Source organism: Asparagus officinalis, chromosome 7 (genome assembly GCF_001876935.1).
Source record: "Asparagus officinalis chromosome 7, Aspof.V1, whole genome shotgun sequence".
Classification (NCBI taxonomy): domain Eukaryota; kingdom Viridiplantae; phylum Streptophyta; class Magnoliopsida; order Asparagales; family Asparagaceae; genus Asparagus; species Asparagus officinalis.
In genome coordinates this window covers 20,167,848-20,179,996 of record NC_033800.1, presented here as the reverse complement: position 1 = coordinate 20,179,996, position 12,149 = coordinate 20,167,848, and the positions used below count along the sequence as shown (strand labels likewise).

The following is a 12,149-nucleotide window of genomic DNA, read 5'->3' as shown; positions in this document are numbered from 1 at the left end:
ATTTAGTTTCCCAAGAAGTTGATATTCCCCTAGTACATTAATCTTATTTCTAGAACAACACAATGTATGTTCTTGAAAGACTAAGTTCATGAATGAGTAATTAATATGATTCATGTATCATCATCTTAGTTTGTATATAAATAGAGGTATTCCTATCTCACTTTGTGATAGCAATAAAAAACGAATAAAATAAAATTTCTCTCAACTTCTCGTCTACTTTTCATTTCTACTTGAAAAATTCCCTAAGGACCCAAAATATGGGACCAATAGAGGGGACAAGTGAGGTGTCCCCCTCCTATTGGATAATGAGTTGGCTATCATTAATGATGTCCAACTCATTATTCAATAGGAGTAGGATACCTTACTTGTCCCCTCTATTGTCCCATATTTTGGGTCCCTGTAGCAAAGCTCTTTCTACTTTATTAGTTTTACAACATCTAGTTAGTATTTATCCATTCTAGAATGTTTGCAAACCAATCTCTCATCGATTATCTTGTTAAATTCTATTTAAATATAATAAATGACTTGGTTATTTATCCATTTGATTCTATTCGAAGCCGGAAAATTTTAAGCTCAAGGCCTTAAATAGCATGAGAATCACCGTGCAGCCCAACTCCATTAGTCGCGGCACCCCCCTCCCCGCTCTGACCTCCGTCGACGATGTCGCGGCCGTCGATTCCTCAAGCAACAGCAGGTCTCTCTCTCGATCGGTTCTGTTCACTGTTGTCCTTTTAAGTTTTAGCTCGGACGATTAGGGTTACAGAACCTAATTTCTTTATTTGGCTCGATCTTTTCGCATGATTTTGCTCTATTCATTGTTTGATTGGTCATGAGTTTGAGAAATCAAGAACCAAAAATTTACAAAATCTTGCTTTTTTATCATCAAGTTCAATTGTTACTAAGAGTTAGTTTGATTAATCATGCGAGTAATTTAGACTGATTTATAGGTATGAGACCTAATATATTCATCTAGAAAAAAAGAAAAATTAGTTCAATTAAAAGGTGGGTAAGTGTTCAGGTAATAAGGGCCGTGATGCGATGAACTCATTCTTCGGTAACCTAGGGGAAATGTCATGGAATGCAAATAATTAACGATGTTATTTGGTTGAGAATTATTAGCAAAAACGGAGGGTGGATCAAACAAAACAATGCAGCAAAATTGAGGATGTTTATGGACAATGGATAATGTAAGTTATAGATTATTTGTTATATCATTTCCACCCTTAACTTTAATCACGTGGGAAATCTTATATTTGTATTCTATGATGACAAAGACTTTCGAGTTGATTTGAGATAACACACTCAGATCATCAGATTAATTAAATGAAGTGACTGTAACTGGAGGAAGAACCCTATATTAGAAACCTTTAAGCTATGTAGAAAGACTAGGCACAAAATTGCATTCTACTTGCTCCTTTGTGATATTTTAACACCCTGTCGCGTTTTAAAATAATTAGATGGATAAATTCCCTCCACTTCCCTAGCAACAACAGCAACAACATCAAAAGCCTTTATCTCAGTCGGCTACACAACCCCAAACATTTGGGATAAAGGCACATGAATAATATTATGCACACTATGTATTGTTTGTTGGACACATGCTTGGATATTGTAACCCCTCCTGCTAATACAAATGCTTGTATAAACACTCGACAAATTGCACATTTCTAAAGTCTCTTTGTGCGATACAAAATCTACACTATGCAACACATGCTACAAACTGAATGCTCAAGCAATATGAGAAAAAGTATAACAGGGATGGTTTTAGGTGAATTACATATGAGAATATGCAAGATGTCTTTATCATATTGGGTATGGGAGTTTTCACATATCTTTATCATGCCTCTCCATGAGGAGTTCCACTCCGAATTCAGGCTCTACAACTAATCTCATTGAAGGGCAGTGTTGATAGTTTGGGGATAGAGAGAAGTTAAATTTTGAGAGGATAAGGGAGAGTACAATCTTCAATTCAACCATAGCAAAGTTCTGACCTAAACATGTCCGGCGTCCAATACCAAAAGGTGCATACATGCATGGAAGCTGAGTGGCAGACCTTGCTCCTTTAGCAAACCTCTCTGGTTTAAACTCATTTACATCAGTGCCCCAGGAGCTAGAATCATGGTGCAATGTTGCCAGAGGTATGGAAATGTTAACACCTTTGGGGATGTGGATGCCCCCAAAATCCATATCTTGAAGTGTCTCCCTTGCAAGGAGTCCTGTTGGGGGGTAGAGTCGAAGGGTCTCTTGGATCACCATGGTCAACTGGAGCAAAAATAGATTGGCAATGAAATTTTAGAAAAGAGGAGACAACGTAAGGAAGCATTTGTAAGGATTTAATAGTGGCTTGGATGTATAATTGGCTATTAAAAATTAACCCTAGTGGAAGAAGCATTTGTAGGCATATACTAGAATTGGAACAGCCTGATGGTTATTTATATCTATGGTTAGTAAATGATGTAATAGTCACTTCATGGAGTAAATTTTGGTCCATTGGTCGGTAACGGATCCAAGTTGAGATCAGACGTTGCTGCATCACTTTGCACTCTGTTGTCTCAGTTCGCCATGCGTTATTATTTCAATAGAAGAAAGATGGTCCGATGACAAGTGGGTCTGATACAAATTGGACTAAGTCTAGGATTTACGCCTAGATCTATTAACTAAATTAAAGCTGTTTGATACAGATTATAAGGCTAGACAACATTGGAGTTTGTGAAATCATTTTGGCTCAGAGGCTTAGGTCCAACCTGATTGAAGTTTTTACCTTTTCATATCGATTTTGGACCAGTACCCAATAGCTAATAGCCTAATACCCTAGGTCTGCATTTTGTTCATGATTTCCTAGATGAAATTTGGGACGCCCAAAGACAAGAACTCGAGTCAGTTAGCCACTCACCGTCTTCATCTTTTGGAGTGAATTGGCAGTTGGTGGACGACCATTACAAACCTCCACCACCTCATCACGAGCACGTTTCTGCCATTCTGGGTGAATACTCAACATCAACAGGCACCAAACAGCGGTGACAGCTACAGTCTCGTGTCCTGCGATGTATATAGTTTTGCAGTTGTCCACCACGAAGTCATCGGCATTCTTGCTATCACCTGGTGTCTGAAGGATGGCCTGCAATAGGCCTTTTTCTGATGCACATCCCTCTCCTCCCCCATCCTTGATCAACTTGAGGATTAGGGAGCGGACTTCTTTGTTAAGTCTCCAAACTTCTCTGTTGCGTCTCGTGGGAAGGTACCTAATGTATCACATTGATGTTAATAGAATAGCTTAGTTGGCTAAGGGTTCGCAATGCAGAAAATTAATTCTACAGTATGTCAGTGCTAATTATTTACTCTTCTAGAAGTAATACTACATTAAACTAATGAATTATCTATCCTGACTGGACATAGGAGAACTATACGTTCCATTTAAATTTAACTTGTAAAGGGATTAAGCCCTCTTTTAGTTCTTGAAAACATGCATGGGCGCCAACATGCAAGTACATGCACATTCTCAAGCACACGAGTGCAGACATAAACACACATGCATGCAGCTGCAGATGACAGGGGGTGTTCTTGAGAGAATCTTCATGTTTATTTTTATTTACGCAGACAGCTAAACACAGCTAAACACACACTCTTTAAGAAGGACAATGGGCAGACAATCAAGATGGTAACTCAAGTTTTGGGATTATTACAAGTAGAATGGATATAACTGACCTGTTCAGATTTTGTTGTCGCGAAGATATAGATCATTTGTATGTTTTTTCATTAGCTTATAATATTTACAACTCATCTTCAATGTTGCATAAATTTATGAAGAAAATTGAAGATTAATGAAAAATAGAGCCTAATGTGCTTACGCGTATAATGAACAAATTACTATCAATGGGAGGTTCCCCTCTGAATAAAGGTTTTTCCCCTCACAAATGCCACTTATGTGTTTTCTTTCTATCGTAGAGTCTATTCTAGGTAAACATTCATGGGGGAACTTTGAAAACATCTTGGATTTTAGAAGGTTCGTCAAAAGAGGTAAAAGCAAGGTGGAAAACTTCTTAGTGTAAAAACATTTTTTTAGTGGGAGATAAAGGTGAAAGAGAGATCAAAGTAGAAGAAATTGTCCTTCTACATTTTGGTTAAAGAAAAATGAAACCTTGAGAACTCACATACCTCAGTCCACCAATTTCTACAAGTAAATTTCGTTTGGATAAAGCTATTTTTAGAGCCCTAAGCTTTGAAAATATTTCTTTTCCTTCTGAATAGCTGCTCCCGAAACACGCTCTTGAGATCACATCAGCGGAATAATTTCGCAAATCCTCATCAACCTTTATTTCTGACAGACCTTTTTCATGCTGGATTTTACTTTCCCATGATTCGATTAATGGTCTGGCAGACTCGACCATTAAGTCCACCATCCCCTGCATATATAGATTCTTATCAATAATTATGAAGGCTTTAGAGCAGACAATTACCATGCTTCTTAGCGTTTACCCTCAGCTATTATTTTGTTGCATTTGGATAATGGTAATTCAAAAAATTTCACAAAGAAATGAAGTTAATTTATTTTTTCACATGTCCTCATTTTTAGTTCAAAATTATTCTTTTAAATTTACTTATTTGCGTATCTCTGTGTCTCTCAGATGCTATCATGGCAAGTCTACTATATCTTGCAATGCTGTGAGGTGTTATCTATAACATGGTTTGTGTTTGATTGCTTATTTGGATTTGTTTTTTGTTTTGGATTAATTATTTTGTAGTACTTTCATTTGAAGATGTAAACGAATTTGGGTTTTCTTAAGGTTGCTGACTGTACTGAACATGTGAATTGGAAAAGAAACTACATTTCAGTGCAAAATTATAAATCACAAAAATGATTGACCAGTCTTCACATAGGAACAGCTAATTTAGAAATTCTGGTTTTTAACTAGACAATCAACAAGTGCCGCCGAAAACAGTAGACTTTTGTAGTCTAGGACACCGATATGTTGTTTTGATGATGTGAACATATTACCAATTGAGCATTTGAAAACATAATTTTTCCACAAAAAGAGATGAGAATTTTTAGGCTTTATTGCATTGAGCAATGACAGTGATGCATCTCAGTAGTCTAGGTGTCTAGTCTTACTCTTCTGTCCGAGCAATGAGTTAGTCCTGAACTAATAAAAGTTGTTACCTTAACTTTGTCCAAGAAGAATTCTGGGGCGATCATTTTTCTTTGGTCAGACCAGGCCTTGCCATTTGACTTTATAATACTGTGACCAAACAAAGGCTCCTGTGTCTTTTTCATGTATGTAGACTTCCCCAAATCCAAAGACAGGCAGAGGCTCATATCCCCCACCAGCTCAGGATGGCTTACATGTAGAAAGGGTACATTTCTCATTGAATACGAAAAAACTGGGCCTGCAAAGAGCAGAATGATATATAGACAAGTATCAGCTCAATGATAGATAAGTTAATGAGCTCACTAATATATAAACTTTAGTCAAATGTGGAGGTTTTATAAACTGCAAATTGACGAGCAGGCGGACACTGTTGGGATTGTGTCTTTAATTCTTTGTATAACTTCATGAGAATTAGATAGGGTTAGAGATCTATCATGATTAGGAGATTGAGCCTCATCATAATTAGGAGTTTGAATCCAATTCTAATTAGGAAGTTAGGTTAGAGATATGGTTTTGGTTTCCCTATATATATTCTTCTTTTGTTAGAGGAAAAACCAAGCAGATGAGAGAGAGCCAATATTCTTGTAATCTAGGGTTAGCAGAGGGCGTAGCCTGATTCAAGAATATTGTGCGAGAGGCGAGGGTTTCGTAGTCTTTGTCCATGCAAAAGATTACATCATTGGGAGAGGGTTTCGCAGTCTTTGTTCGTTCAAAAGATTGTATAAGCAGAGGGTTTCGAAGAGAATATGAGAGTTGATTATGTATGTTAGGTTGAGAGATTGAGAGACGAGAGTTGAGTGGTTCCTCTTGTAGTTCTCCCTGATACATAGTGGATTTCTCGTATTTTTGCCCGTGGACGTAGGTCGAAGTTGGTCGACTGAATCACGTAAATCTTGGTGTTTTTTTTATTGTGGTTGTTTTATATCTTGTTGATTGTGGGTTGGCTTCCGAGTTGTGAAGATCGTAGTTCGCAGGGAGACTAAAATTCCCCAGTAGACACAACTACAGAGGCAATAAGGACAATGGGTATACTTGTTACTTGCTATCAAAGCTGTATTTATAATATTGGGGAGAATTTGAATTACCTGAAACTGTAGGCACTACACCTAATGACTAAAACTTTTTCTCAGTAGTATGGTTGCCGTCGTTCCTCATCAGGGATATGAAGAGATAATGTCGGCATTAGACTTTCAAAAGGATAGCCCCTTTGTGCAATCACTGCACTCAATAGTTGTAAACTTTAAACTGTAAATGAAGGAAATTTCACTTACTTTCTTGGTAGAATTAAATATCAGAATCCTCCCTATAGATTCTCAGATGCTCTTAAGCATGAAACAGGAAGATAACACTAACAGGATTGGACAGATTGACATAAACTGGCGCCAAATAAACATATGATGGCTGCAGTAACCTTTGCTGCAGGCCAATGCTCCCTTGTAAAACTAAAGAATCAAGTATAATATTACCTGCTCAACTAAAGAACAACAAACATACAAATTTACATAGTAGAGTTTATCACTAACAGAACAAACATATGGTGACATACTGCATGGTAGCAATAAAAATTTGTCACGGGGTTGTTCAAGAGTGTTTCTGTGATTCAGTAAGTGATTTAAGACTCTTGGGAAGACAAAACTAAGATTAATCTGAACCACTGAGACATTGTAAGATAACGGGGGAAAAATTATCATGCAATAAAAAGAAAGTAAGGAACGGAGATAAGTACCGTATCTTTTCCTCCACTTCTCAAAGTACGGGAACACTGTTGGTCCATAGTCATGTGTTATTGTTTCTCTTGCCTTTTCCTGCATTACTAGTCTCTCCATCTCTGTTAAATTACCATGAGGAAATGATGGTGGTGGCCCTTCTATTCCTTGCCGCCTTAGCTTATTACAAATTCTTTGCGGTTGCAACCACATGACATTATAAAAGTACAACACTGCACTACAAAACCCTATCGAACACAAAGAGAGCAAGACCTCCATGAATATCTCCTTTCTCTTGGTCTCCCCCTCTCCTCTTCCTTCATGTTTTAGTCCTTGCTGAAGTGACTTATATATCATTGTTTCTCTTGGTCTCCCCCTCTCCTCTTCCTTCATGTTTTAGTCCTTGCTGAAGTGACTTATATATCATTGTTGGTATTCTATTTTAGTTATGTAGCTACTTCATGTTTTAGTCCTTGCTGAAGTGACTTATATATCATTGTTGGTATTCTATTTTAGTTATGTAGCTAGCTTAGAATATGGCCTTCAGCAGCTAAGTCAAAACAGCACCTGCGACTTGGCTTCTCAAAAATAGCAAATGCTCTTGAGAATGACTTCGTCACTATCTTATTTTAGAAATAGTCACGTCTTGTTAAGCATAACTTTGATAGTTTTCAGATGCTTTGGGTAGTTGGCTTGCTTAGTTTCACATTAAAGGTTATGCTTTTCTCCAATGCCCTTGGTTTGGTCCATCCACATTCATCTGGTTCAGATAGGTGGAAGGGCCAAGCTTATATTTCTTACATATACTTTTTTTTTTTTGCCAAAATATATTTCTAGTCTGCCCACACCTTTAAATATCATCATGATAGAACGCGATACCTAGACGACCATCACAGAAAACCATGCACCGATATATAACCAAGGCCATTCAAATTGATATGTAGTTTTCAGTTAAAAAAAAGTTCATAAGATCGTTCCACATACGAGCATGATATTCTGAGCCATTCACTGGGAAGGTAGAAGTATAGTTTTGGAGATTTCATTTTCACCTGCTCACTTGCGGCGTATTCTGATAAGATTTGTATTCGTATGTGTTGTGCTGTTTTTTAAATTCAACAACGTCCCTATAGCATAAAGAGATACGTCATGCTTTCTTGGGCTGGTTTAGTAGAGATAAACTATGTTTCGCCCACTTGTAAGGCCAATTGTTCGAGGTCCTTTGATATTTAAAATTATTTCAGGTGTGACGTTGCTTCGAAGAGTAATTGCTATGCAGCATCATGTTGACTTTTTGGCTTTTTAATTACTTGAAGAAGAAGAAGAAGAAGAAGAAGAAGAAGCATCTTTTCTATTTAGGATAATCCGGGAACTTGGTATAGTGAATTGAATCCTTGCACCAGTACCCAATTATTATGTGCTGGTCCTGTTTTTATATAGTTAGAAGTTTAGGACAGGCTGGTAATTAATAAAATTAGGTTTCATCACATGATGATGTACTGGGATTTTTTCTGTTCTCTATCTAGAATTGGTTACTGTGTGTGTATTGGGCCATGCTTGGTTTAGAATAATATGGAAAGCTACTCTTGTACTTAATTTTCATTGTTGAGTGTGGTTGAGGTGTTACAATCTCATAGGTTTGTGCTTGCTCAATTAATGGAAGTCAACTATTTTGAATGTCAGTGTGATTGTGACATTGAATGGAAGGTGAGGGATTATATAAAGCACAGATAATAAATGTGGATGTGTGTTATTAGAAGAAAGGATATCAATGACATAGTTTGGGAAAAAAGTCAGAGGAAGTTGCCTAGATGCATGTATTACTAATTTAAATATGCACAGTTTCTTGATATGGAGGAAGATTCCATCAGATATAGCAAAAGTTCCTCCTCAGTACAGAGGAAAATTCCATCAGATATAGCAAAAGTAGCAGACTCCTAATAAGAAAAAGTATCAAATGGTCTTCGGTTTATGGCATTTAATGTGCACAAAAAAGATGTTAACTATTGGATCATTAGGCCTCAAGATTCGTGCACGTATCTAATGATTGACATCTATTTGGTGTACATTAAATGTCATGGACCATCCCCACTAGATACTTTCTCTGTTACTAAAAAAAGGGAACAATAATATTTAGGTGTAAAATATTTCATCTCGATCTAATTTGCAATGCCTAGATGAGTTAGATATGAGTAACGTGATTATTAAACGGTTGGATGAATCTCACTGAGTTAGATATGAGTAACGCGATTATTAAACGGTTGGATGAATTGAGATAGTCTATTTTAACTGCATCCCCTATTCACCAGGGTGCATTATTCGATACATATACGTATACTTCGCCATATTGTATCTTGCATGATCGTATCACCATTGTTAATGGAAAATAAATATAAAGAAAATCATGGTTTAAAAGAGATATAGTGCATAAAAGCAAAGGTTGAGTGGACCAATACGACAAGTCTTTTTACAAATAATAGCAGAACACTCAAAGAGTGATTACATATTCTGACTGGAGTCTCAAATGATGAATTAGAATGACAATTTAACTAATGCTCCGCCCATTGTATTACTCAGAAATGTAATAGTACAGCCTCCACATGTTTAGTGTCTTTCAAGTCAGAGTTGAGTTTGAAAAATGGACGGTGGATTTAGAGTGACTGTTACCATATTGAAACCAAAACACATGAATTTGGCAGAAGTCGCATCCTAAAGTAACGTGTAACCCAAGTACCAATATTATGCTCAAAGTCTTGTTCTTGCCCATATAATTTAATGCAGTTTTATCAAATATGCCCCTCAAATTTTTTATATTAGCAAAATTACCCCTCAAATATTTTGGTATTTGCAAAAGTGCCTCCTCAAAGCTAGCATATTAGGTCTTTCTATCGCTCTAACTTCAGAATATCGTTTTTTAAACAAGAAAATATCTAAATTCCCAATAATATCCAATATGTTTGCAGCAATTTCCCGTTTAAAAAACTAATATTATTAAATGGAAGGGGCAGAAAAAAAATCAACGTGGGAGAATTGGTGGGCAATTTTGCAATAACAAGATTTGGGGATAATTTTGCAAGTATGGAAAATTTGAGGGATATATAAGCAAAAACCCGTGATTTAATATCCATGCCAATCCAGAAGGTCTTTGCTTACTAGTTAATTTAAGTTATCTGAAAAGCAACTATGGACTATGACTAGAATTTCAAGCTTACACTTCTGTTTGAATCTCAATCATTGAAAATTCTTTCAGACCATTGATTTATGGACGGCTTTTTATCATCTTGTTTTGAGGTGAACTACGAATGATATCCTCGTTATAAGTAAGGATATAATTGGTCTACAGATTAATGATTTCATTATAACTCGCCAGCCGCTGGCTTGTACATTATTCTCTTCTAGACGCTGTCTATAAATACTGCCCGCTGGCTTGTACATTATTCTCTTCTAGACGCTGTCTATAAATACTGCAGGCTTGTACACCCGTCTATAAATAGTGCAGTGCTCTGTAGCGTGTATGGTCTGAACTGTCCACAATACAAGTTCTCCATGCGGCTATTTGATGACCAAACCATTTATTGATTCTTTTGTGTCCCTTGATGTTTTTCTTTGTGAAAAGAGAGCATTTACATCTAAAGCTTTGATCTAAACGCGCAACGCGCCAAAACTGAATCAGATTTCGTCCAGGGATCGAATCGAAACGGCAACATAGAAGAGCATAATAAGCATTTCATATACTCATCGGCAACATAGAAGAGCATAATAAGCATTTCATATACTCATCATCCGATGTTTATCACAAATGTCTATTGACAAATGAAAGGGGCAAAGATTTTAGGTACCGTTTGGCAAAGGGTTAAGTGAAGGGTTAAGGAGACTTAACCCCTTCTTAACCTGCCAAACACAACAAATCTATATAAGGGTTAAAGTGAATTAACCCTCCATAATTTGCCAAACATAAAAAATATAGAAGGGTTAAGTTAACCCCTCTAGAGGGGTTAAAATGAGTTAACCCCTCAAAATGAGGGGTTTACTAATACTATTATTTAGATGGAATAAGAGTTAACCCTTCTAATTATAAAGAAAATAGTCAAAATCACTGTTATTCCCAATATTTAGATGGAATAAGAGTTAACCCTTCTAATTATAAAGAAAATAGTCAAAATCACTGTTATTCCCAAACACTAAAACTGATCATAAGGGCTAAAATAAAAATTATTTAACGGGTTAATAATTTAGTCCTTAGGATTATCAAATGGGCTAAGTACATTAATCATTCTCTTTAACCCCTCTTCATTAACCCTTTACCAAACGGGACCTTAAAGATTGATTCAATGTTTACATTTACTCTATTCAGGAAGCTACATCACTTCAAAGGTAAGCCAAAGTACAGCCAAACCAGACTGCACCAACACGACAACAAAAACCAGAAAAGAAATGATAGAGGCACACCTTGGACACACCACCAACTACACTCCCCCTCTATCTACAGTGCAGGGGCCCCACATGTGATTTTTTTTAAAAATCACATGTGGAGCCCCTGCACTGTAGATAGAGGGGGAGTATGGTTGGAGGGGGAGTGTGGTTGGTGTGCCCAAGGGTGTGTCCCTAACACCCCTCAAACCAGAAAGAAACTCTCCCTTTCCTTTTCTTGTTAGGATGCGTAGCTGATATAATCTTCAGTTTAAGAGGATTTTCATTTAACTAAATAAATATTACAAAGCACTATTCTATTCAGTTTGTCGCTGTCTCCCTATACTTAATTTTACATTGTATTTCAATGAGAATGGAACAAACAAAATCCTGGATTCAAAGTGTACCATGACATTCCAAAATTTGTGAAGGTAACAAATTCACTTGAACTAACTTGAAGCGACCAGGGCCCTGGCATTTTCATCGCAGGTGATCTCTCTCTCTCTCTCCACCTGAGAAGATTACTGCCAACCTAAACGGCATATCTTGCTGTTCTTTATAATATTGAAATCAACCTGAAAAGATTCAAAAAATGATTGGAAATTCAGTTCATATTCAATAATTTCCTCTCAAACGTGAAAAGAAATATCAAACCTTGGGTCCAAAGAGGTCCCGAATGTTATTGATCCCGTACAGAATCATTGTTGGCCTGGTTTTCGAAGAACAAATATTTAGTAGGAAAAGCTAGCATCATTAATGAACTTCAACAGTTATGTAATTACACCAGAAACTTACAGCATATACCTTATGCATAAGTACACTGGTGTGCAAACGCCACAGAAATTGAAGTACAAAAACTGTCGATGAAGAGAACAACACTAGATATACA

At 36.7% G+C, this 12,149-nt stretch overlaps 2 protein-coding genes and 1 long non-coding RNA gene across 3 annotated transcripts in view; 1 reads left to right on the top strand and 2 right to left on the bottom strand.

Moving 5' to 3' along the window:
• LOC109849911 lies at window positions 484-8,532 on the top strand. The gene is made up of 3 exons (XR_002249265.1): window positions 484-694; window positions 4,626-4,684; window positions 8,095-8,532. It is a non-coding gene; the product is annotated as an uncharacterized LOC109849911 (long non-coding RNA).
• LOC109849910 (cytochrome P450 714B3-like) lies at window positions 714-7,189 on the bottom strand. The gene is made up of 5 exons (XM_020419792.1): window positions 6,874-7,189; window positions 5,159-5,385; window positions 4,156-4,403; window positions 2,894-3,242; window positions 714-2,262 (listed from the first exon to the last, which is right to left on the bottom strand). Exons 1-5 carry the CDS (start codon window positions 7,130-7,132, stop codon window positions 1,825-1,827), a joined length of 1,521 nt encoding a protein of 506 aa, XP_020275381.1. The 5' UTR covers window positions 7,133-7,189; the 3' UTR covers window positions 714-1,824.
• The window catches only part of LOC109848016 (phenylalanine--tRNA ligase alpha subunit, cytoplasmic-like), a 31,671-nt gene continuing 31,037 nt past the window's right edge, over window positions 11,516-12,149 (bottom strand). Inside the window, exons 17-18 of the mRNA XM_020417267.1 lie at window positions 11,915-11,969; window positions 11,516-11,835 (exon numbers count right to left, since the gene is read on the bottom strand). Coding sequence (XP_020272856.1) covers window positions 11,782-11,835; window positions 11,915-11,969 — 109 coding nt within the window. The 3' untranslated portion in view covers window positions 11,516-11,781. The remainder of the gene's footprint in view (window positions 11,836-11,914; window positions 11,970-12,149) is intronic.